At 41.7% G+C, this 27,212-nt stretch overlaps 1 protein-coding gene and 1 pseudogene across 5 annotated transcripts in view; both read left to right on the top strand.

The window, feature by feature from the left end:
- MICU1 (mitochondrial calcium uptake 1) overlaps positions 1–27,212 on the top strand; it is a 166,546-nt gene that overhangs the window by 46,427 nt on the left and 92,907 nt on the right. For all 5 annotated transcript variants that reach the window (XM_084845591.1, XM_084845590.1, XM_084845594.1 and 2 more), the window contains 3 exons: positions 354–546; positions 16,385–16,547; positions 23,353–23,396. In XM_084845591.1, the coding sequence (XP_084701717.1) occupies positions 354–546; positions 16,385–16,547; positions 23,353–23,396 (400 nt within the window). The remainder of the gene's footprint in view (positions 1–353; positions 547–16,384; positions 16,548–23,352; positions 23,397–27,212) is intronic.
- On the top strand, positions 7,007–8,403 carry LOC146350759 (uncharacterized; annotated as a pseudogene).

Genomic DNA, 27,212 nt, shown 5'->3' with positions numbered 1-27,212 from the left:
TAAGAAATAAGTCAGAAATGGGATGCAAGTTGAAATAAGCACAAGACGCTGTTAATGTTGGAGGTGCTCCATATTCATTCAGGTTAACTTGTATTTAAATGTGCTGTAGTTTCTCTCCTTAACAGCTTTTGTGGAAAAATAGTAGAGATTTGGCTATAAAGCGTAATCCACTGATGATGAGGTCTGAGATGCTTGTGGGCACCTAGAATGAGACTTTTGCTTCTCTGCCAAAGAATCCAATTATCGCTAATTGTGCAAATAATGTCTTGAATTTATAGGTAAAACATTTCTAAAAGGAATTTTAAATGATCGGAAGAGTTGCTGCCTCATATTTCGTTCCTGTTTTATTTTAGAGCCCATGCAGAAGCACCATCATCTGTAAAACATGATATAAAAGATATTCCCTCGCCTGGTGAGAAGGCAAAGAATAGAGACGAAGTTGTGAATGAAGAGAGTGATGACAGGAAAGCTGTAGAGTCAAGTGATGAAGAGGCTCAGGCAGAAGGGAAGAAGAAGAAGCAGCGTTCTGGGTTTCGGGACCGTAAAGTACGTATACTTGTTGCACTAGAATATTCTGTGCACTGGAATATTAAACTGTGGGCATTCAAACCATCAAGGGACTGGAAAGAATTCGGGCCCTTCATTAGGTGAAGCACGCTGACAACTGTAAACTAAGTTTACACTTGTAAGTCTAACCTACTCTTTTGTGTATCCATTCTCATGACACTCTTAAGGGAAGCATTAATAGGAAATGTTATGCCCCATTCATCCTGGTATAGTTGAGATGTTCTGTGATATATACCACCCTGGAGCAATAGAAAACAATGGCTGAGCTATGTTAGGGCCTTGTTTGGACATAAGGCTAAACTATGGTGTAGTGTGCATGATTGGGCTTGTGAGTTTCCCCTCCTCTTCCAGTGTGGTTATGAAGAGGAGATGGGAAGCTTTTGCTTTCATTATGAACTAACTGGGATTATTCATTACATCTGAACCCGGACAAAATGTAATATTAATTACTATAGTTAAAAACTACAGTCTTTAGGGCAGGGGTGGGTAACTTGTGGCCACAGCTCCCATTAGCCCTAGCCAGAGTAGCAATAGTGAGGAATTATGGGAATTGTAGACCAAAACATCTGGAGGGCACAAGTTGCCCATCCCTGCTTTAGGGAAACAAGCCAACCTAAAACTCTAGATTACAATCTGGGTTTGTTTTCCTAAAGCACAAGTGGGAAAACTTTTTTCCCTCAAGGGCCACATTCCCTCAGAAGGAATTTGTCAGAGGCCACTTGCTGGCAGAGACAGGGCCGGAGCTACTACATACACATTCTCTTTCTCTCTCTTGAGATCATCACCTCCCTACTCTGTGTTTCTCTCTCTCTCTCTCTCTCTCTCTCAGATGAGAGAAAAAGAGAAAGAGAAAAACAGTGTGGGCTGGTGATCTTTCTCAAACATGCCACCTATCCATTCTCTCACACACACCATCTATCCATTCTCTCCCTCTCTCCCCATTCACATACATCCCACCCACGCCATTGGTTCTCTCTCTTTTTCTCTCTCTCTCTTTCTCGAATACATGCACAACTCTCACAACATACACACACGCCTTTTGAAAATGTGGATCCAGCCAAATCTGTGTTATCTAAGTGCTGCTCTCTCCTGCTCACACAGGAAGGAAGGCTTTTGAAAGTGTGGATCCATGTTTTCAAAGTGCTTTTCTCTCCCTGTTTGGGTGGGGAGGGGGAAGTCCCTTCCCCACTTGGCGGGCAAGGGATTTGAAATGGGAGAGCCTGCCAGAGTTTCTGCGGGCTGCATGAAATGTGGTTGGGAGCCGTAAGTTGCCCACCTCTGCCCTAAACCATAGTTAAGATCTAACCACAGTTTTGGGTACAGACATAACAGTAAGCCAGGTTAATTGGAAGTGGAAGTTTCCAATCTCCTTCTCCCAACCACACCAGAAAGAGGACGCAGGAGCACATGAACCTGAGGCTCATGTACATAATGCTAAAATAGATAGTTGAGTATTATATTTGAGCCAGATCCAAGTGTCCCAGTGTTCCACTGGCCAAGAACTATTAGAATGTTACACTTTTTAACCTCTGAAATAGTAAGTCGTGTGCCATATCACAAACTCCCTTTGGGTGGTGTGTGTGTCTGTGTGTGTGTGTGTCCAACATAGGAAGCTACCTGCTCCATCTAGCCCAATATTGTTGCTGTTGATTGGCAGCAGCTCTCCAGGATTTCAGGCAAGATTCCTTCCTAGTCCTATCTGGAAATGCCAGAGATTGAACCTGAGACCTTCTGCGTGCAAAGAATGTGCTCTACCACTGAATTATGGCCCCTCCCTGCCAGGAAGCACAAATTCAAATGCACTTTGCCAGTTCTTTGGATCCTAGCCAAGCTGTGTGCTTTTATCTATGCAGAGGAGCTTCTTTAATGTCTGGACACTCTGTGTAGACTAATAAATTTATATGCAGAGTAATGTACTGCAAACTGTTTTATGATTGCATGTATGTGTATCAATACAAAGGCAGGTAAGGGGAAATTAGTTTTGTTTAAGCTTTAGGCTTTGGAAACTGTTCCTATCTTGGTACCATTAAAGGCGGCAATTAAAAATGGCCTAGTAAATCAAGGCTGACACACAAGCCATGTTGGAGTGTGAATCAGCATTGAAGGAAGCTAGAATATAATAGTTCTCTCTCAGATAAATACTTGTGACTTGTTCGTATACCAATAACTCGAGGGCTGCCAATTTGTGGTGCACCTATGCAGTTTGAGGGCTTGAAAGAACAAGAGAAGGAAAAGGTGATTAAGAGAGTACATTTGTGGCTGAGAGTTAATGATCAATGAAAAGAAATATGAATGGTGTGATGATGTGTACTCATTCATTTGAAAAAAATTAGTTTTATACTGCACTAGGACTCTTCTACTATGTCTGGGGAAAGTAATTGGTTCTGCCAGTATTGCTACACTATGACTGTACAATCAAAACAAGATACTGTGGCTAAACATGGGCTATTCTGGGGTTGTTTGAGGGTTGTTTAACTCTCCAACAAGCCATATTGCCTGGGTTTGGATGACACGATAAGCTGCAGCCAAGTGGTGATTATGCAAATCATGCCCGGCACACGCTGCAGCTCACAACAAGCCACGGTGGCTTGTTTTGATCATGTGAACCAGCCATTGGATGTTCATATGCTGAGATGATAACTTGTCTTTTGTCACTGAGGCATTCATTGATTCTATTCTGTTTTAAAGTTTCCTGGGACTTTTGATTTCCATTTCACAGAAATTTAATAATAAATGGCTTAAGTTGCACACATACTGAGCAGGTTCGCATGATCATAGTTTGTAAGCCACCCCAGCCACCCACCCTTGCTGAGCTTGGATGTCATAACAGCCCATGCCTGGCGAGGGTACTGATACTAGTTAGGCAGGTTGAGCCTGGCACATGGAGGGAGGGAAAATAAGTCACCATGGCCTATTGTCCCTCCGTGATTGTGCAAACCCAGCATTGTTAAAAATACGTGTTTTGATCTAGCAGCATTTTCCTATTGGTCCAGGAGAAAGCAACCATCCTAGCATATAAATCAGAGTAGTCCCTTACTGTGGAAATCTCCTGTCTGAATAAATTCTTGAGTCCAAATTAGAATATATTTGTTTTCCTTGAGTGATTGCATTTAAATTAAAAACTCTGTATGGAGTGGATCTCAGAAGATACCTGATTGGCCAAACCCAACATATGCCTAAGAATACAAGCAAGATATAGGGTGACTTCCCATCCACCCCATCCCAACAATTGGCTGGAAATCTTGGGCAGTGGAGTTTTCTCATTTTCACCCTTATTTCTGGCGTTTTGTCACTGAAAGACTCCAGTAAGGAAAGGGGAAGTTTGACTTCACCTTGTTGTTGTTGTTCAGTTGTTAAGTCGTGTCCAACTCTTCGTGATCCCATGGACCATAGCACGCCAGGCCTTCCTATCCTCCATTCTCTCCCAGAGTGTCCTCAAGTTCATATTCATTGCATCAGTGATGCTATCTAGCCATCTCATCCTCTGCCGTCCCCTTCTCCTTCTGCCCTCTATCTTGCCCAGCATCAGGGTCTTTTTCAGGGACTTTTCTCTTCGCATTAGGTGGCCAAAATATTTGAGCTTCAGCTTCAGTATCTGTCCTTCCAATGAGCAGTCAGGGTCGATTTCCTTTAGGATTGACTGATTTGACCTCCTTGCAGTCCAGGGGACTCGTAAGAGTCTTCTCCAGCACCACAGTTCGAAAGCATCGATTCTTCAGCGCTCAGCCTTCCTTATAGTCCAGCTCTCACAGCCATACATTACTACTGGGAAAACCATAGCTTTGATTAGACGGACCTTTGTCAGCAAGGTGATGTCTCTGCTTCTTACTATGCTGTCTAGGTTTGCCATAGCTTTCCTCCCAAGGAGCAAGCATCTTTTAATTTCATGGCTACAGTCACCGTCTGCGGTGATCTTGGAGCCCAAGAAAATAAAATCTGTCACTGCTTCCATTTCTTCCCCTTCTATATGCCAGGAAGTGATGGGGCCAGATGCCATGATCTTCGTTTTTTTAATGTTGAGTTTCAGACCAGCTTTTGCGCTCTCCACTTTCACCCTCAAAAAGAGGCTCTTGAGATCCTCTTCACTTTCTGCCATTAGGGTGGTATCGTCTGCGTATCTGAGGTAGTTGATAATTCTCCCGGCAGTCTTAATTCCGACCTGTGATTCATCCAACCCGGCATTTCTCATGATGTACTCTGCATAGAAATTAAATAAGCAGGGTGACAATATACAGCCTTGTCGTACTCCTTTCCCAATTTTGAACCAATCGGTTGTTCCATGTCTGGTTCTTACTGTTGCTTCTTGACCCTTGTACAGGTTTCTCAGGAGACAGGTAAGGTATGCCTCAAATTACTGTGGAATATCTAAAACATGGTACTGAACGCCTCTACCTACCACTCAGTCTACAAACCAGCAGTACTTGCCTATGTTAAAAGGAATGGGGAAACACGTAGCTCTCTAGGTAATTGGGCTTCAGTTGTTGGCTGGATCAAGTGGTCATGTTCCAATGTAAAATGGGTCCTACCTATGGTGCCATCCCCATTTTTGCTCTTTTTAGATTTATTTTAAGAAGGAGAAAAATGAGGGGGAGGGAGATAAATGGAGGAATCAAAGCAGAGTAGGAAATGTCCTACATATAAGGATGGCTGGATCATTCTATTTCTGATCCATGTCAGTCTGCATGTTTTCATTCATAAGTCGGTTTCATCCTGTTTCTGCATCAATCTGAGAATTTTTCATAATCACATGAAAATTTGCATTGTTCTTTTAAAAAATATGTGTTTTACGTATTATGTACTAAAATACCAATTTTTGTACAAATTTTAACCTAAAAGATACATTTTTATATGTGTTCTGGTATGTTTTTTGAGCTGATAATTGTATTGCAGAATTTGGAGAAGTGTGAAAACTGAAAGGTGACTGCATTTTGATCTGCATATTCTCCTGGGAAATGTGAATCAGATTGATTTGCCTAAAAATGTGGATTGAACCAAATTCTTGAGCATCCCTACCTATTAATCTAGGAAAGAAAGGAAGAGAAAGAAATGGGTCCAGGGTTGAAAGTTAGGATCAAAGGTAGATCTTGGGTCTGAAAGGGATGAAGACTACTCTAATCTGGATGATTCAAATAACACTAATTTAGCTATTCCATCCAAATCTGAAGTTAGGGAGTCTAGTGTGTGTGTTTTATTTGGATCTTGTCTATTTTTTAAAAAAAATCTTGTTTGTGATCCTGCAATAACATCTTACTCTATTTTGATATTAAAAGCTCTTCAGTTGAATATCTTATTCCAAACTCTTACGCCAACAGCCTTCTTCTGGTATGTTAACCTTTTCAGGGTATGTGAAGGAGCTAAAGGAATTGTCATTATCATTTATTTATTTAATTAGTTGTTTGATTTGGACCGTGCCTTTCTACCAAGAAAAACGGCACTCAGGGTGGCTTACAATCATAAATTACACTTGATTACAACAATAATAGCTTTCCCTGGAAGAGAGAGGAGGATCCCAACCAAGAAGAACTGCAAGGTGGAAGGAGAGGGGATTTGCTGCTTGCTACTACCTCTGCTTCTGCCTCTGGGACTCCTGATTCACCACATCACTGTGAGTTCAGCCTCTTCCAAGGATTAAGCCCCTGACTCAGCAGCTTCTCCCAGGACTGCCACCCCCTGCCAGCCCAATTCTGTCATCTTCCTGGGATGGGAGCATAAAAGCTAGGCTCCTGTGAGGGCGGGACCACCAGCGGCGGGACGGCCACCGAAGGGATGACACCAAGGGGGTTCACCCCTTTGGGGGAGCCACTTCGGGGGAACGCGAGGGCCCTGCCCTTTGTCAACAGAGGGGTGGGGGTGTATTGGTTACACATCTATCTTTTGAGGGATGTGCTCTAAAGAAAGAAGGGGTGATGAAGGGACACTGGGAGCAGCCATCACAGTTATACAAGGCAGAGGGAGATATGGGGTGGGGAGGAGACTGTTGCTTGTTCAGGGGAGTGGGGACTATAGCAGGGTCCTGGCAGTCCCCCAATACAAATAAGCTGGATAGCCTTGGCAGCAGTCCTCCTGGGTTGAAAATACTGTTGGTGAATGGTAAGACAGCAGCCATCCAGGACTTGATCCTGGATGAGCATACCAACCTGGCATGTATTATAGAGACCTGGTTGGATGAAGCTGGGGGTGTTAATCTATCTCAGCTTTGTCCCCCAGGGTTTTCTATAGAACAGCAGGCTAGACCTGGGGGTTGGGGGGGGTGGAGTTGCAGTGGTCCATCAAGGTACTATCCCCCTCACCAGGTGCCCTGGCCCACAGTCTTTTGGGTTTGAATGCGTATACTTAAAAGTGGGTGCTTGGGACAGAATAGGGATTCTGTTGGTGTACCTCCCACCCCGCTGCGCAACAGTCTCCCTTCCTGAGCTAGTCGGGGTGATCTTGGCAGCGGTGATGGAGTCCCCTCGGATTGTTCTGCTGGGAGACTTCAACATCCATGCTGAGGCTGCCCTGTCAGGAGTGGCTTAAGTCTTCATGTCCTCCATGACAATCATGGGTCTGTTCCAAGTGGTTTTTGGCCCCACTCATACAGCAGGTCACACTCTAGACCTAGTTTTCTATGCTGGGCAGGATGATGGTGATCTGGGTGTGGAGGAACTTTCTGTTGTTCCGTTGTCATGGACAGATCGCTACCTGGTGGGGTTTAGACTCACTGGAACTCAGTGCCTCTGCAGGGGTGCAGGACCGATTAAGTTGGTCTGCCCCAGGAGGCTGATGGATCCTGATGGTTTCCTGACTACTCTTGGGGATTTCCCTGCTGCCTTGGCAGGCGATTCTGTCGAAGCCCTGGCTGATCTCTGGAATAGGGAAATGGCTAGGGCGGTGGACACAATCGCTCCTGAGCGTCTCCTCTCACAGAGTGGAGGCAAACCAGCACCCTGGTTCTCTAGGGAACTGGCGGCGATGAAGCGAATGAGACAGAGACTAGAGCGACATTGGCGAAAAACTCGGAACGAGTCCAGTCGAACACGGGCTAGAGCTTGCCTGAAAGCCTACTCCATGGCAGTGAGGGCAGCAAAGAAGTCTTTCTTTTCTGCCACCATTGCGTCTGCAGGGAGCCAGCCAGTGGAGCTGTTTCGAGTGGCCAGGGGCCTTCTGCAGTCTGGCCCATGTGATGAAAATTCTGACCACTCGACAGCCCGCTGTGAACAATTTGCCTAGCCCTTTGCTGATAAAATCGCTTGGATCCGTTGTGACTTGGATGCTGTAGTTGATGCAGATCCTGTGGATGTCACTTTGGCTCCTGCTTGTTCAGTGTTGATGGATTCTTTTCAATTTGTGCAGCCTGAGGATGTGGACAGGATCCTTGGAGTGGTGAGAGCCACCACATGTATGCTGGATCCTTGCCCCTCCTGGCTTATTAAAGAGACCAGAGGAGGACTGGCTGAGTGGACAACGGGAGTGGTTAATGCCTCTCTGGAACAAAGCATTGTTCCATTATGCTTAAAAGAGGCAGTTGTGAGGCCTCTGTTGAAGAAGCTTTCCCTGAATCCCACCATACCAGATAACTATCATCCAGTCTCTAACATACCATTTTTGGGCAAGGTATTAGAGCGTGTGGTGGCCTCCCTGCTCCAAGGGTTCCTGGATGAAATGGATTATCTTGATCCATTTCAATCTGGCTTCAGGCCTGGGTTAGGATGGAGACAGCTTTGGTTGCCTTGGTGGATGACCTACGCTGGGAACTGGACAGGGAGAGTGTGTCCCTGTTAGTTCTGCTGGACCTCTCAGCGATGTTCGATACCATCAACCTTGGTATTCTTCTGGGACACCTCACTGAGATGGGACTTGGAGGTACTGTTTTACAGTGGCTCCATTCCTTCCTAGGGGGGCGAATGCAGAAGGTGGTGTTGGGGATGCCTGTTTGACTCCGTGGCCCTTAGCTTGTGGGGTCCCTCAGGATTCTGTTCTGTCCCCCATGCTATTTAATATCTACATGAAACCGCTGGGAGAGGTTGTCCGGAGTTTGGTGCCACCAATAGGCTGATGATACCCAGCTCTACTACTCCTTTCCACCAGATTCCAAGGAAGCTGTTTCTGTCCTTAACCGGTGTTTGGCATCAGTAGTGGACTGGATGAGAACAAATTGAAACTTAATCCAGACAGAGGTGCTCCTGGTCAGTCAAAAGGCAGATCAGGGAATAGGGATTCAGCCTGTGTTGGATGGGGTTGCACTCCCCCTGAAGACTCAGGTTTGCAGTTTGGGAGTGCTCCTGGATTCAGCCCTAAGCCTAGATGCTCAGGTTTCAGCGGTGGCCAGGAGTGCTTTTGCACGGTTAAAACTAGTGCACCAACTGCGCCTGTTCCTGGAGATGTCTGATCTGGCCACGGTGACACATGCCTTACTTACATCCCATTTGGATTACTGCAATGCGCTTACATGGGGCTGCCTATGAAGAGTGTTCGGAAACTGCAGCTGGTCCAAAGAGCTGCTGCCAGACTGTTGACTGGGGCTGGCTACAGGGAGCATACAACTCCCTTGTTAAAACAGCTTCACTGGCTTCCAGTCTGTTTCGGGGCACAATTCAAAGTGCTGTCTATGACCTATAAAGCCCTATACGGCTCTTGTCCAGGTTATCTGAAAGACTGTATCCTCCCTTGTGAACCTGCCCATGTCCTGAGATCCTCTGGGGAGGCCCTTCTCTCAGTCCCACCACTGTCACTGGCATGTTTGGTGGGAACCAGCTGTGGAACGCCCTTCCCAGGGAGGCTAGGATGGGTCCCTCCTTGATGTGTTTCTGGAGGCAGGCTAAAACATTCTTATTCCAGCAGGGCTTTGGGACATAGTTGGAACCTGGGGATAAGCTGCTAAAATGCTGTTGTAAAATGCCGTTTTAATGTTTTTAATATAATTTTAATTGTATTGTTTAATTATATTTTGACTTCTTTATATTTTCATATGTTTTAATTGTATATGTTTTAATGTTTGTAAGCCGCCTTGTGTCCCAGTACTGGGGAAAAGGCGGGGTATAAATAAATATAATAATAATAATAATAATAATAATAATAATAATAATAATAATAATAATAATAATACTACAGTGCATTAAAACACAATTAAATACAGCAATAACAGAATAAAAACAGTATCCAACCCAACACACCTGCTTACATGCCAAAGGCCTGCTTGAATAAAGAGATCTTTGCCCCCTGGCAGAAGGACAGCAGAAAGGGGCAAACCTAGCCTCCCTCAGAGAGTTCTACAGCCTGGGAGCAGCCCCCAAGAAGGCCCTCTCTTGCGTTGCCACCAAACGCACCTCTGAAGGTGGCAGTATTGAAAGAAGGGCCTCTCCCGAAGATCCTAAGACCCAGATAGGCTCATATAGGAAAAGGCAGTCTTTCAGGTAGCCTAGTCCCAAGCTGAATAGAGCTTTAGAGGTCATAACCAGCACTTTGAAGTGCCCAGAAACAGACCTGTAGCCAGTGAAGGGATGATAATCAGGGAGTCACATGCTCCCTGTAACAGACCCCCCCAGTCAACAATCTGGCCACAACATTCAGGACCAGCTGAAGTTTCTGAACGGTTTTCAAATACATGTCCATGTAGAGTGTGTTACAGTAGTCCAGCTGGGATGTAACTAAGGTGTGGGTGACTATGGCTAGATCAGACACCTGTCCACCAGCGAAACCTGGGCATCAAGGTTCTAGGGTAGAGCCTGGAACTACACTCAAACTGCAAGCCTGAGTTTTCAGGTGGCGTGTAATCCCATTCAGCACAGGTTGAGTTTGTGTTCCTTGATCTGCCTTTTGACTAACCTGGAACACCTCTTTCTTGTCTGGATTAAGTTTCAGTTTGTTTGCCCTCATCCAGTCCATTACTGACATCAGACACTGACTTAGAACTAGGACAGCGTCCTTGGATTTAGATGGAAAGTAGAGATAGAGTTGGGTGTCACCAGCATGCTGGTGGCACCAAACCCCAAACTCTGGACGATTTTGGTGGTTTCATGTATATATTCAATAGCATGGGGGATAAGATGGAACCCTGAGGGGCATCACAGACCAACAGCCACAGTGTTGAACAGGAATCTCCTAGCACCACCTTCTGAAATCGCCCCTCCAAGAAGGACCAGAGCTACTGTATAACAGTGCCTCCTAGTCCCATCTCAGGCAGATGCCCCAGACAGTCAATGATATCAAAAGCTGCTGAGAAGTCCAGTAGAGCCCACAGGGATGTATTCCCCCGGTCCAGTTCCCAGTGTAGATGGTTCACCAAGGCAACCAAAGCATTATCAGTATTGGTTGTGTTCTATCTCCTTTATTTTGGCCTCAACAGAATAACCCTTTAAATAGGGACAACTTGTACACTCTAAAGTCCAACGCCTTTTCAATGATGGTTTTCAATTTCTATCTTTAGGAAAGTTTTTTTCAGCTGTAGAACACCAGTGGGCTCTAGGACACACAGTATCTGCAGGGTACTCTTTAGGTCTGTTGGCCCCACCACTGCCTTTTGTGAAGAGGGTAGATAACACACTTAGCATGCTTCAGTGAATGCCTCTTGCAGGGGAAGATAAGTACTAATTGTTCATTTCTCTGCCAAAATTGAACTTATCACAGAAGAAGCCCGGTTAAGCTTTCAAAGAAATACTGGGATTCCCCAGAGCACTGTTTGAAAAACACTGCCTTAGAAGAATCATTGTCTGAATCATTGCAATGCTACTTTCTTATGAGTTTTCTGAACGATTCAGATGTCTTGTTTTTACAGCAGGAGTAACCAAACTATTACATGAGCTATATATGACTCTTGGGCATGTAAGTCTGGCTCTTGAATAAAATACAACCGTCTTTGTGTCATTGAACTGAATAAACTTGAAAATATTGTGTTTTGCTTCATGGCACTGGGTTGCTTACCTAATTGTGGGAGGGTGTATTTCCCTCCTCTCACAGATACCGGGGAAGGGCAAATGAAAAGCAGATTAGTTTGGATCAGTTGTGTTAGTGAAACAAGAGTCTGGTGTTCTGAGGGGAGAAAATTTGGAATGGAGAGGGGTGAGCAGGGATGTGAACTCTCGTGGTAGCAGGAGTAACAAGGAGATTCGGAGAAGTAACAGCAACGGCCAAAACATAGGTGTACTGTGGCTAGACTGTGTAATAATGTGTGCCTTGTGGACCCTTATTAACAGGAAGGTTTTGGTAGTGCCTTTTAGGGCTAGGGACTGTAGGATTGATGTCTTAACATAGGAAAATACATATTCTTGCCTTTGGATGAGCTTGAAAGAGACAAAATGAGTCAACATATAGTTTTCATTTATAACCTTTTAATTATATATTTTCATGAGCTTTATACTTCATATAAAATCTGTCCATCTACTTTTTGCATGCTATTAATGTCTTCCTTTTCTCTCATCTCTTCTCAGTGGCCCCTTAATTTCACCCTAAGCTTGGACAGTGTCTTCATTTTTGCTCTATGCATTTCCCAGACTTCAGTGGTGATTTTAAAAAAATAACTTTTTAAAAAATTCCCTCAGTTTTACATGCAACCTTTTCTTAAACCCACAGCTTTTAGTCCATACTTAGATATCCTTGAACTACCCAGTCCTGGGCCCACTTCTAAGCCCATCAATTTTTCATTAATGTAGGTCTTTTTGCTTGGCCCCTGTAGCTTTTTGCACTTCCTGTGTTACAGAAAATTGTAATACAAAATGCTGCAGAATAATGAACAACTGGATATATGGTGCATACCGATTGCTTTCCTTTTTGTTGAGTAATTAGGCAAAGAATTGTATTATGAAATATTCTTGTAATACTCAGTAAACACAGCAGTTTGATTTCTACCCTCACTATTTTTTCATTTTAATGTGTTAAAAAGTGTGGTGCAGTGGCAAGAGTGTTGGACTGGGAGCTGGGAGATCTGGGTTCTAGTCCCCACTCGGCCATGGAAGCTCACTGGGTGACTTTGGGCCAGTCACAGACTCTCAGCCCAACCAACCTCACAGGGCTGTTGTTGTGAGGCTAAAATGGAGAGGAGGAGGATTATGTATGCTACCTTGGGTGGCATACATAATATGGAGGAGAAATGGTGGAATATAAATGCAATAAATAAATCAATAAAATAAAATAAAAAGCAAATGTAATTATTAGTGTGGTGCAGTTAGATCACAGAGACATGGATTGAAATCCCTTCTTAGTCATGAAGCTCTCTGCATGCATGACCTTGGGCCTGTTACTAACCCTCAGGCTAACATTACCTTATACAGTCACTGAGAGCAGCGAATAGACAAAGGCCCATGTATACTGCCCTGAGTTCTTTGGAAGAAGGGTGGGATGCAAATTCAGTCAATTCAATCCGTTGTGGACTGTGGGAATGCTGTGGACATAGTATACCTCGACTTCAGCAAAGCTTTCGACAAAGTGCCTCATGATATCCTGATGAGCAAACTAGCTCAAAGTGGGCTAGATGAAACAATGATCAGGTGGATCCACAGTTGGCTACAGAATCGGACTAAAAGAGTGCTTATCAGTGGGATCTTCTCAAACTGGGGAGAGTTAATGAGCGGGGTACTGCAGGGCTCAGTCCTGGGCCCAGTGCTCTTCAGCATTTTTATTAATGACTTGGAGGAGGAGGTACAGGGAATGCTGATCAGATTTGCAGATGACACAGAATTGGGCAGGATAGCTAATACTTTGGAAGACAGAAACAAAATTCAAAGTGATCTTGATAGACTGGAGCGCTGGGCAGAAAATAGCAGAATGAAATTTCATAGGGATAAATGCCAAGTTCTGCACCTAAGAAAAAGAAACCAAAAGCACAGTTACAAGATGGGGGATACGTGACTCAACCACACTGCAAGTGAGAAGGATCTTGGAATTGTTGTAGATCACAAGCTGAATATGAGCCAACAATGTAATGTGGCTGCAAAAAAGGCCAATGCTCTTTTGGGCTGCATTAATCGAAGCATAGCTTCCAAATCCCGGGAAGTACTAGTCCCCCTCTACTCAGCACTGGTTAGGCCTCATCTGGAGTACTGTGTCCAGTTCTGGGAACCGCACTTTAACAAGGATGCAGACAAGCTGGAGAGGGTTCAGAGGAGGGCAACAAAGATGATCAGGGGACTGGAAACAAAGCCTTATGAAGAGGGACTGAAAGAACTGGGCATGTTTAGCCTTGAGAAGAGAAGACTGAGGGGAGATATGATAGCGCTCTTCAAGTACTTGAAAGGTTGTCACAGAGAGGAAGGCCAGGATCTCTTCTCGATCATCCCAGAATGCAGGACACGGAATCATGGGCTCAAGTGACAGGAAGCCAGATTCCGGCTGAACATCAGGAAAAACACTCTGACTGTTAGAGCAATACGACAATGTAACCAATGACCTGGGGAGGTGGTGGGCTCTCCCACACCGGAGGCATTCAAGATGAGGCTGGACAGCCATCTGTCAGGGATGCTGTGACTTGGATTCCTGCATTGAGCAGGGGGTTGGACACAACGGTCTTGTAGGCCCCTTCCAGCCCTACTGTTCTATGATTCTATGATAACGCCAACAGCAAGAAGATGATAACCCATGCTCTAGCAACATTCTGAATTGCTGTTATTGCTCAAGTTTGTATTATCCATCTTGTGGAATTGTCTGCCTTTTAATAGCATCCAGAAAACACACATTGGCTATTGAGAACTTCAGAGATAGCATTTAGTCATAAAATTGCAGTGGTCGCTTTTTTCCTGTCTTATTTTTCAACCAGGCATAGATCCATGCTAAATTAAGATAAACAGTAGGATGCGTATTTTAGTACCTACTTCCTTTTCCCGTTTATTTGTCTAACCATAAACTGCAGTTTATTAAGAATGCAAAGGTTGAGAAGCTGACGCAAGCTGAACTTTCATCTTGGTTTGCTCTACTGCTGTGTGCCTTGAATTGAATTCCTTTGAAATACAGTATTGATCAGAGGAAGCCTTCTGATGACCTGTTAGATACCCCCCCCCCGACTTTCTGTCAAACATTTTAGCACTATCACCTGCCCCTAATGAGAGTCCATAAAGCTAATGTATGAACCTTGATGGAGGTGGAAATGTTAAAGTGGTCATTTGGAGAGCTCTAATTAAGAAGTGATTGTATCATAGTGACAGAGAGGATGAGCTGGGAGGTATGTGTTTCAAATCTCATATCTGCTTTAGGGAAAGAACTGGGTAGCTTTAGAAAAAGAACTTTGATTCAGTCTCAGCTCCCCCCCCCCCCACAATATGAGGATAGTAATAATGATCTCACTTATAGGGTGATTATAAAGGTCACAATACTTTCTAAATGCCAAGTTTATAATTATATTTAATTTTAAAAATAGCTAGTTCTGAACTTTCTGTTGCATTCTAGCATGACCAAGGAGCACGATCCAAGGAGAGGCCCTTTTTTTGTGTCCCACACAGGATATAGGCACAGCTGATAGTAAAGAGAGAGAGGACCTTTTCAGTGGCTGTACCAATGTTGTGGAATTCTTGGCCCTGTAAAGCATGGGTGCCTCCCCCCCCAGTTGTATTTCACCAGTTGGTGAAGACATTTCTATCCTGGCAAGCTTTTCTTTCCTAAATATTTGATACTTTACGTACAATTGTGTTTTGCCTGTGGTCTCTGCTTCCATTGTGTTTTTGTTGTATTCTAATGGAATGTATAGTTTTTATATAATACTGCGATTTCAAACTTTTGTAAGCTGCCCTGAGTGGCTTTGGAAGGGTGGGATAGCAAATTTTATGTCAGAAATTAATGAAATAAAATCCTCGGCCCAGTTGAGAGGGATCTGACCTGCCCCTTGCCGGAGACACTGGACTCATCAAGAACAAGGAGTAGGCAGAACTTCCAAGTCAGGGTTGTTCCTGAATCACTTGTTTACTTTTTCCCATATAAACAGATGGTTGCCACTGATTGGCCTGGCACTGCCTCTAATTTTTTTTTTTTAATTCCTTAGGGCATGTGTGCATATATGCTGTGTGTCCCTTTGTTCAGAGATGTACTGCATTCCCAGGGTCTTGCAATGCACCAGCCCTCCCTCCACACAAAGAGTGGCCACTTAAGCATTGCTAAAGAAGAGGAAAGGCAGCATTAAAAAAAGAAAAGAACATAAGTGGATGCTTATTTTTCATAATGTGTATATATGCAAATTTATATGTATAGGAGTAAATTTGGAAATAAGTATAATTTAAATTGAAATACAATACATCTCACCCTTGTTGAAGACTGTGACCAGGTGGCCTGTGTTCCTGCTTTGTCTGCTGTCCAATTTTGAATGTCAACTTCAAGGCCCCTATTCTCCTTCCTTATGGTTATTTGACTTTAAATCAGACTTGGCCTAGACAGCCCATCAAATAGACATTGATTGAGGACTGCTCTCTGCCAGCTTGCCAAAATAGAAGATTGTTCTCTGTAAAGTAGGACACCTGGCCACCCTACCTACGCACACTACCCATTATAATAACAGGCAGTTTGCTAGTTATCAAATGCAGGACCTTATTGGATCATGAGTAAACTCTCTTTTTATTATGTATGCAATCCTGGCTTATTGAAATTATCCTCCATGTCTTAACAGAGATTGCAGTGTAAAGAATACCAAAAAAAATCTGAGGCATGGAAGTCTCAGTGTGAGGAAGAGATGGTGTTTAATAGTAACTCTGCCCATCTCTACAACAGTACTTTTCTGTTTGTAGTAAATAAGTTGTTTTATTGATTAATATTTTGCAGGGGCTGAAGGTGGAATTATACCTGGGTGTCAAAGCAATGCATTATGACTTAAAACTGGCTACGGTTTTTGAATTGGGGAAATTTCATTTTCTATATTTCATTTTAGGTGATGGAGTATGAAAACAGGATCCGAGCCTACTCCACTCCAGACAAAATCTTTCGATATTTTGCCACTTTGAAAGTAATAAGTGAGCATGGAGAGTCAGAAGTGTTTATGACCCCACAAGATTTTGTGCGATCTATAACACCAAATGAAAAGCAGCCAGAAAGTAAGTGACCTTGTATACAATGATAGCAAGCATATGTGGTTAAGCAGAAGGGAAATCTTGATTATTTCTTTATATCTAAAAGGTGAATTGATTTACTCAAGCTCTTAAGTTGTGCAAAATCAGGCAAGTCACCATCTTTCAACCTCAGCTTCCCCTTCCCCCCTGCCTAATCTGCAATGACCTACCATATGGTAAGAATTAGGTAATGTATATGAAGCGCTCTAAAACAGCTATATAAATGCTCATTTATTGCTCTCTGGATCCAACCACCATTGTAGTCAGAATAATTTGGGTTGCTGACTTTCAGTTGTCCTCTCCTGAGAATTGCTGTTCGTGGGCATGAATCCTTATGGGAAGGCAGTGGGGTAGACAGGTTTCCCTACCTTTTCTCTGTGGCGAGGTACTCAACTGTTTCTTTTTCCCTCCTTTTAAGCCAGAGGGTGAGGAGTTTCAACTGCCCTGCTATGCATCTATTCTGAGCCCTTCAATTCCAGCTTCTAGAGGCTTTGAGGCTGTTCACCCTCCTCCTTGAACAAGCACTGGAGATGCTGATTTAAAGGCACTCAAAAAAGCTGCAGATTTAGGTGCACTAATCAGACTAAGGCTTTGATGGGGCAGCCTCATTGCAAAGCATATTTGTAAAGTGTTTACTCTCCTCATGTAACCCATATTGAAACATGTAATATTATGAGACCACATCAGAGGACTGCAGCAGGGTTGAATAAATGTACACTGTTGTTCAGTGTTGAATAAATGAATCTTCTGGAACAAGATGGACTGTTCAGGGACAGTGACATTAGTATTGTCTCTGGACGATGCAATTGCTGCGGCCATATGGTTAAGGATGAGTTAGTGCAGTTATAATGACAGGCTTTACTGAGAGAATATGTGCTGGAACAGGTAATAAGAGTAGAGGGATGCTTATGGGAAGTAATTAAGAATGGTGAGAAGCTCTTTATTATGTTAAACACTGGTTGTTAGTGACCTAAGGTTACTGTCTGATGGATTTTGGATAACTCCTGTGGAAAGATAATTACCAAGCAGTTTCTCTGAAACTGTTGATTTCCTCTTCATCTTTTCTTAGGTGTTTCTAACTGAAAAGTCAGGAAATGGAAATATGCAACAAAACTTTGTTTCCTTCTTTTTTAAGCTGACGAAAGTGCTGTATGCTAGTATTGCGTCTTGATTGAGTTTACACTACAGTTCTTTTCTTGAATATGCTTTTGTGAATTATGTACATGTCTTAAAGACTACGTAAACACAATCTTTGGCAGAAGTAGATGTTTTGCAAATAAATGTCCTGAAGTACTTGTTCAACCAAGAAATACAGAAAATTAATTTTCTGTAGTACATCCCAGTGTACAAAGTGTTTTATGATATTAATTTATTGATCCTTATAATTACCCTATTGGGTATGTATCTTATTCAACTCCAAGAACATACATTAAACAAATGGGCTCTGCAACAAAATGTTGTAGTGTGAAGTACTCCTGTTGTGATTACTCCTATTTCATTCCCTATTCTCCCCCACCCCCACCCCTTCTGCAGCAGTCAACCAGCATTTTGTGCCCACTGCTCAGTTTTCATTAGGCTGTTTTGGGGTGATTTTTTCTCCTTAGGCTTTTTTCTAAAGGTTTTTTTTTTTTAATATTCCTGCAGACCTTGGGGCTCCCTGAATCTTGCTGAAACCCCTCTCTTGTATATATATGGCTCTGTTTTGGCTACATAGACCTGCACTCCATTGAGTTAGCTATTAGTATACATGATAACAAGGTTTGGCTGATGGAGGCGCTTATTCACATATTAGAGCCTGAGAATTGCCTACTGGATTAGACAAGGATCAGTGGTCAACCTGGCACAAATAGAACATGAAGGTGATGGTCTTTCCCCGTTGTGTGCCTCCAGCATCCAGTATTAAGTGGTATACTGCCTCTGCACAGGGATGTTTCTCTGAGGTAGCATGACTAACAACTGTTGACAGTTAAAGGATTTGTCTAATCCTTTAACATGAAAAAAAAATGTTTTATATGGAAAGCTTTTTCACGATACATGAAGCACAAAAATAGCCCCTCTTATAATTCCAGCTGTGGAGTGCCCCTCCTTAAATTCAGGTGGCTGAAAATAAAGATTCCCATTGCTACTGTACAGGTATTTTCTAAACAGTGATCCAAATCCGACCACTAAACCATGCTAATTTACCATTAAATATAGTATGATTTACACTGTTGCTTCTTTCTTGAAACCAGGCCATGTATCTTTTATGTCATACTGTATATATTTTGGATACTTTCCTCTTTTTTTAACCTATGGAGGGAGTGTCTTTCAGATCTTCACACATAGGGTCTCTCTTATGACCAGCACCTGTGACACTTTGTGACATTAAGTATGGGAATATAGCAATGTGTGCACTGAACAGTTTTTTTGTCTTTCTAGGATTGGTCCTTTCTGTTGCACTCTGTCTTGGCCCAGCCCCACACTAACAAAAACAAAGTAGCAAACAAAAATGAAATGTTCATGAATGATAGGTAGAAGTAAGGTCTAATGGTTACTAGGCAGACTAGAATAATGTAGGGCTTACATATATTTATATCATTTAAAATTAACCTGGTTGTTATTTAAGAGAGAGGACAGGCCCGCAGTACTGAAGACCCAGTTTCGATTTGCTAGCCTGATGGGACAGGCAAAGTTGTCGGTACAGCAGGGGATGATTGTAAGCACCTTGATATGGGGGCCTTTCCTGGTCTGTAAAATGCCATGTACATAGAGAACACTATATAGGCTATGATGATAATCATGATTAGCATTAGGCATAAGAAAGGGCAACATCCAGTGCTGCCCGCACAATAGCTGGACTGCTAGTACAACAGGGAGCTAGCGGATCCTGCAGCAATTGGAAACGAGCGAAACGCTTGTTTCCAGAACAGGGCAGGTCAGCAGAGGTTGCAGAAGGCAGCTTCTCTGATCTGTTCCATTCTGGTAAATAGTGTTTCCACTTGTTTCTGGGATTACGGTTGGAAGTGCTAGTTCCTATTGTGCAAGCAGTGGCTCCTGTGAGCTCAATAGAACCATCAGGGGTGCAGTGGCAGTATTGGATACTGTGCATTGTTAGCACAAACCCATAAGGTGATATCAAATCCCATTGGTTTCAGTGGGAGAGATGTATGTAGTTGCTTACCTCTCCCATTGACTTTAAACAGACTTAAAAGTGTGAGTTTATCTTCTGGCAAGGAAAATAATAACAATACAATAAATACTCAGGTGATAGTTCTTTAATATAAAATACACAAATCCAGTATGCTTTTTGACAATATTATCACTTCCTTCCCTGCCTATGAAATGTGGTGGTGGTGGTGGTGATTATAGATTTATAACTCATTTTTTAAGGCAAAAAAACTGACAGAAGAATTGTTATTGCTTTGGCTTTGGAGGGACTAAAAGATATTCTGCATTGATTAATAACTCCATTTTCTGCACCATGACCATTATGAACTTCTGAATAAATGGAAAGCATTTAATCACGTTTACTCATAAACAGGTGGCAATGATATATTCTCTGCCTTGCTGATCAAGGCTGTTAAACTACACACACTCATGCCTCTCATCTTGCCAATCTGAGTAATCAGATGCTGCAGTAATTATTTAAAATCCCATCCAGTAACATTTTTATATATATGCTCTTTTTAGTAGTAAAAATAAATACAGATAGGATGAATATTCATAATACTGAGAAAATAGGACCTGGAACTCATCTAGTGCCATAATGATAGTTCACAGATCTCATCTATTACAAATTTCATCCATTTATTAAAAGATTCTACATCTACATTTCAGCGTCTTGTACGAATTAGCAAAGTAAATGTCTTGATACCAGACCTTTTCCAGCCATTGTTTCCTAGTAGGAATACTTCTTAATTTTTAATGTTTGGCTAAAACAATTTTTGTGACTGTTAATTAATCCATTACTTTTATTCTTTCTTTCTTTCTTTGGAGCAATTTGGTTGGTCCTCCAAACTGTAGTTCAGAGGATCATGACTGAGCTGCAGACTTTGTGTACCCCCTCATTCCCATTACATGTGGATTCCCTTTCTGTTTCCTGTTAACCATAATGTGCCTGTGTGTTTGGATAATGAACAGGAAATGGAGAGGAGAGAGAGGAGCATGGAGGTACAAGACTCAGGTCTTCCAAATGATGGTTTTAGAGCAGGAGCAGGTAACCTGGTATCCTCCACATGTTGAGGATAACAATTCCCATAATCCCTGACTGTTGGTCATGCTGGCAGGGGCTTCTGGGAGTTGTAGTCCAAAGCATCTGAAGGGCACCACATTGCCAAGCCCTGTTTTAGAGTATCATCTGAATTGATCCATTATCATTAAAATACCCCAACAGAACTACCAGTGGGTTCTACTGTCATAACACTGGTATATCACTTCCAAGATATCTTCCCAGTATCTTTTAATTTGAGGACATAAACACCATAAGTGGTGGAAGGGTTGGTATTTATAGGAGTAGTTTTTTCAACATCCTATTATATTCATTCTACATACCTTGTTTTGGTTGTATTGTGTGTTATTTATACCACTAATGAAAAACCATATGATGCTGTGTGTGTGAATTTGATTTTAATGAAAATCATTTGCCATGTCAAGAATATGGCCCCTTTCCATTGTATTATTTCTATACTCGTAAAGTTTGCCCATCAGTTGTCCTTCACTGATTTCCCCTCTGCCCCCCACTCATAATAGATTATATTTTTAGACCTGATTTGGGGGGTCAAATAATCATTAACAAGCATCTTTTCAATTTTTTTCAATTCATTAATGTCAGTTCTCCTCTGTAAGTAATGAAATGCCTGATCTGTAGGTGGTAATGAAAAGGTGGATTATTAATCTTCATATTTTGGACCACTTCATCATATGCCAGTATTGTGTGTGTTTTTAAATTGCATTATTATAAGTATACAGATTGTATTCTTCCCACATACTAAACAGACCAGACGATTGATTTCAACTGAAATCTTCATCATGTCTTATTGACTCCAATAGAGATACTTCTGTGCTCTTTTTTCCTCGTTAAAAAGTATTTGCTCAAGGATTAGCTTGTTCAGAGATTACTTTATCCTTACTGAATTGTTTTCTATTTCCCTACTGGACCATATTGAAGTTTCCAATGATACAGAGATTCCTTGCTCTTAAACCAGTCCATAACTCAAGCTAGTCATGTGGCCTTATACCACAGAATTAAGTTTGGTAATGACACTTCTCCATAACTTTTTTCTCATCTTCCACAGTATGTCAAGATTAATACTTGCAAGCATATTCCCCCAGAAAAAATCTGATAGTGTTTTTGCCAGTTCCTTAACAATCTTGGACTCTATAAACAGAATGTAAGACAGTAAACAAAAATAGCAGTTTAGGAACTGTTTTCTCCCTAACCGTAGCTATGTAGCCAAAACGAGACAATTTCAAACTTTCCCCATCACTTTGGGTTGTATCCGGTGGTGTCATTCTGCTAGTGCAAAGGGTAAAATCCAACATAAACCTTAAGGCCCATTCATTTCAGTGGGTCTACTATAAGTAGGACTTAAGCTGGATTTTACCCAAAGTTTTTACTGCTTGTGGAAACCCCATTGTTATTCTAGCACAAGTTTCAAATCTAATACTTTGCTTTTACTTGAACAAGCTGTTGTGCAAAGTATAGCATAATTCATTATGACTTCATTAGACTAGGTGTTGCTTGCACTAGTTGTACTAGTTCTAGGTTACATCCAACGTTATGCTAGCAGAAAAATTACAAGAGTTGGTGTCATTTGGCTAGCAATTGCACAGCTGCTAGCACAACTAGTGCAAGCAGCACCTAGTCTAATGAAGTTGCAATGAGTTGTGCAATGCCTTGTACAAACAGAAACAAAGCATTGAATTTGACAGTTGGATGAGGATAAGGATTTATTTATTCTTCCCCAGTTTACTCCATCTGATTTATACTATATACTTGGTTTCACTATTCCCCTTTTTTGCTATTTTTCATGGTGGCAGATAATAAGCTTCTGTAACATCTCTTGTGCTGTTATCTCCCACAGCCTTCCCCAGCCTGGTGCTCTCCAGATGTTTTGGACTACAACTCCCATCAGCTCCAGTCAGCATGGACAACAGCCAGGAATGCTGGAAGTTGTAGTCCAAAGTATCTGGAGAGCACCAGGTTGGGGAAGTCTGATCTACTGCCATGCCTACTCCACTTACAATTGATTATTGTCTTTCTTTCCCCTTCAGTGTCCCACAATCTTACCTTTTTTAACTGCTTAGCTTGAAGTCCATAAAACAGCAATTGCTTTCAACTTGTATAAAATGAATGTTATTTAAAAATTGATAGCAATGAAAGATTCTGAGATCTATTATGGCAGTTACTACTTAAGGCATGGGTAAGTAACCTGGTGCTCTCCAGGCTGGCTTCAGGTAATATGGATAATGAAGGATAGAGGTTACTATATAAAGTAACGTCAAGGGATAGAGAGAGAACTTGTGCATTAAGCTACTGATGAAGCATGATGTTGGATGTAGAATATATTGTGACATTAAAAAAAAAAAAAGATAAAGAGAAGGCTGTATTACCCAGACCTGTAAATATATCATAAGCTATAAAATAAAGCTACTGTTAAGCAAGATGTAACACTTAACATTTCCCGCACTTTCTCTGTTTGTTTGGTTAGAGCTTGTCAGTGATGTGTTTATAAAACTTGCATTAAGCTCTCATGAAGTTATGTCATATTATTCAAGCAATACTATATAAACTTGTTTTTCTTTCTTTCAGACTTAGGCCTTGATCAGTTTGTGGTGAAGCGCTATGATGGGAAGGTGAGATTCCTAAACCTGTGGTTGCATGTTAATTGTTACTTTAACTACGAAGTGGATAGTTATCCCCACCCCCCCAAAAAAACACTCTGTAGTACTAAGCAAAGATGCGTTGGGATTGGAGGAGATCATAGCAGGTTCTTTATTTTTATGGCTCACTACGATGAACGCAACCAAATCTGAGATTCTAAACAGCCTCTTTGCTTGGCTTGCATAGCACTGAGATTGTAGAAGCAACATCATACTCAAAAATAAAAAAGAGTGCTCTTTCCTCCTCTCTCCAGGCCACTTTACATGCAAGATTTTTCCTAATCAGCTGCAGCTTCCACACACATAATTGCAGCAAAACTGATACTTGCATTTGTCATTCAGGATAAGTTCTCCGCTGATTTTTTTTTTCTGTCAGAGAAATGCAGTCTGTAAAATGGCCCTTATTTCTCTCAAGTTGAAATGGGAAGATGGCCCCCTTTTTTGTAACTTTAACTGTTCTCTCATTGCGTATTGATAACCTAATCCACGTTGATCCGTCTTTCATATACCTTGTTCAAGCTACTGCCAGAAAGCCAAGGCTTCACGTAAGAAAGAGATGCAGAATTCCAAGTTGGTTTTGCTGCCTTCTCCTCTCCCTAGTTCTTTATCTCATTGAGTAACACCCTCAGGCAAAAGCAGATTTGCTTACTTCCCTGTTTTCTTGCATTGTCTTAATACTGGCTGACCTGTCATTTTAGTGAACTACAGTATTGCTGATGTATTCTGAAGAGCTGACTTACAATACAGCTTCTGCCACTCGTTCTCTCCTCCCTCTGAGACAGGCCCCTTCTGCTCCTTCTGAATGTGGATTGACATTCCCACCAGCCTGCCTGGGGATGGAGGAATTGGATTCTCATGCCTAACCGAGCTGTGCGTCAGGGTGGCATGGACTGGACCTCTTGTCTTTTCCTCTCCATCCCCCTCCGCTACTTGTCCAAGTGGGATGGTGTTACCATCTGCCTCTCCTCCACTCCAGCTGGATGGGAGGAAGGGCTCTTTTAACTTGGCAATAGCACCAGCAGCTTGGACCGAGGCACGCTATGCTTAAGCTGCCACCAGCCATCACCGTGATGAGAGGGGTGCGGGTTGGCCTGGAGAACTGAGTGTGAATTCTCTCTGAATGGCCACAGACCTTAATCTGTGTAGTCTTGTTCTTTCTTGGTCATTCCAAAGTGTGATCAAGAGACGCACGCTTCTGATGTTCATTACTAGAGTTTGAATGCTAAAGTTGAATGCAGCTGAGTAGGCCATATAGTCTGCTCTGCTATTTATGATATCATTGAAAAAGATTTGCCTTGAAGACAAATAGTATTTAGTTCACATTGCAATAATACATCGTGGGCATATTTCCGTGTATCTGTACGATGGACTGTCTTTGACTGGTTGTCTGAAACGTCAAATTATGTTATAGCTGTACTTTATGTGCACTTACATAACCCAGCCTATTCTATTATCACATGAGAAACATCTCTAAATCTATCCAGATAATTTGAACTTGTGCTGCAGAGTCATTTCAGATCTTTTTGATGATCTTTCCATGACAACTGTGCTTTGTAGGGTGGTTCTATACATACTTATCCTTTCACTCTGCTGTTGAATAACAGAAAACTGAAACTGACAAAGACTTGACCTGAGAGAGATTTTGTTGAGCTGATAAAAGAGCGTATTTTTCATAAAGGAACGTGCACTAAGTTTTCGGTATTTCCTTGCCTGCCCTCTCTCAGTTAAATAACTTCCAGGTTTCTTGTTTCCTTTAGTAAATTCTGGTTGATTAGGGTAGCTTCTTACGCTTACCGTACCATACAAAATGCTGCATAATACATGTGCACTTCATTAGTTGTGAATAGTAAATCACTGCTTTTTCCTTTAAAGTATAGAACAAATTGAAAAGGATTGGCATGTGACATCTTGCTTTAGTGTATATTAAGGGAAAAGTAGCTATTTACACAAACATGATGTGCTCTTTACAGCACACACAAAGATCTGATGTTCATATGCATTCGAATAGCTTTGTCCTGCAGAAGGATTCAAACAGCTCCCTGTGATATATTTGGATCTCAGATTTTAACCTGGGATTAGCCATTAATATTTAGCTGCAGATATTAATTGTGTTATGCTTTCGTCATAATAGAGGTGCTACCCATCAGGAAAGACTTATCCCTTTAACTGTAATAACATCGATCGTTAAGGATGTATGTAAGGCATATGACAGACTTCCCCAACTTGGTGCCTTTCAGATGTTAAACTACAGCTCCCATCATCCCCAGCCAGCACGACCGGTGGCCAAGCTGGCTGGGGCTGACTGGAACTGTAGTCTAACACATCTGGAGGGCACTAGGTTGGGGAAGACTGGGATATGGGAATTCTATTGGGGGGGAACACTGCCCCTTTCTTAGAAAGATTGCATAATATCTATGAACAGGCAGTCTTCTACCATTTCCCTGCCCTTGTCAAAGCTTTGTAGCATATTGGTTTTGTTGACATAACCAGGAAGTATTTTACTAGTCTTGCTTTTTCTCCTTTTTTGGTAACTAACTACTAATTTCAATTCTTTATGTTTTAGCAGGTAACTCCTAAATGGCACTGATCTTTCTCTGCCTCCTTTTATTTCTTGGTGCTAAGGAGTGCAGCAATTTTTTCTTCCTGAAATGTTACTTGGATTTTTTTTTGTTCTGTGGTTCCTCCTGTTATGATGTTCTATTTGTTATTCTTTTATTTATTTTTATTTTTTAACCAAACCTTTGCTCATTTTCTTCCCTTTCTTCCTAACCTTTCCCCCTCTCATCAGGATTTTTGGCAGGTACTGACTTGTCAGCATGTGCTTAAACCAATTTGTGCTTCAGATCCCATGTGCACCTCCTTTTAAAAGGGACAGTATATATTTATCTTTTTTCCCCATTACCTAAAAAGAATTTTGGTTTTCTTCATTTGGAGTAACAATATGGCTTTGTCTTAAAATATGGAAATGGGGACTCTTTCCAGCAAAAAATGTAGTAGCAGCTGTGTTAGGTGTTAAGCCTTTTCATGCATAATAACTTCCTTTCTGGTAAAGCAACTAGATGCTACTACGTTACTTCTCATTTTTGTGATCATTTTACTAAGTAACCATGGTTGATTTCTACTTTGGTGTGACAAAATGAAACAATGACCTTCTTTGTAGTAGGTGAAATAAAATTTTCAGCCTTAAAGCTATTGAATATTTTATTTTCTACAAGAATGGAAGAGTTGGTCTATGACTATATTCACATAAAAATTCCAAATTTTATATGTAAACTAGCTCTTTTCATGCCTGTGGAGTCTAGCCACGTATGCCTACATTATTAAGATTATTCTGTTTTGTCATCTATCTGCCATTAAACTGTATAAAGAAGAAATACATGGCTGAAAAGATATATTCAACAGAATTAATGAGTGATGTAGGACAATTTGGCTTATCAATTTCCCTGAGATAGGAACCTCTAGTTTGTTTGCATATTTGAAGACATTTATTTATTTATTTATTTATTTATTTATTTATTTACGTGCCTGTTTACAGTACAATCCTATACATATCTACTCAGAAGTTAGCCCTTTAAGTTCAGTTGAACGTACTTTCAAGTAGGCTGTTAATGGATTTTTAAACCATCTTTCAGGATAAATTTTTCTCCCAGAATGTATTGGTTCTCTGTGAGTTTTGAGAGTGTCAACAATGCCTTCAAGAAAAGGTGTTTTTAGACATGACATTAAATGTGTCTTTGGATTTTTTTTAAAAAGCTGTATATTAAATTCAGATAGCATCAGCTGTGTGTG

The sequence above is a fragment of the Heloderma suspectum genome, chromosome 3 (assembly GCF_057233095.1).
Source record: "Heloderma suspectum isolate Gila_16-S chromosome 3, 16-S_ref, whole genome shotgun sequence".
NCBI classification, from domain to species: domain Eukaryota; kingdom Metazoa; phylum Chordata; class Lepidosauria; order Squamata; family Helodermatidae; genus Heloderma; species Heloderma suspectum.
Note: the sequence above shows the minus strand (reverse complement) of the source record. Positions and strands in the feature narration are given on the sequence as shown.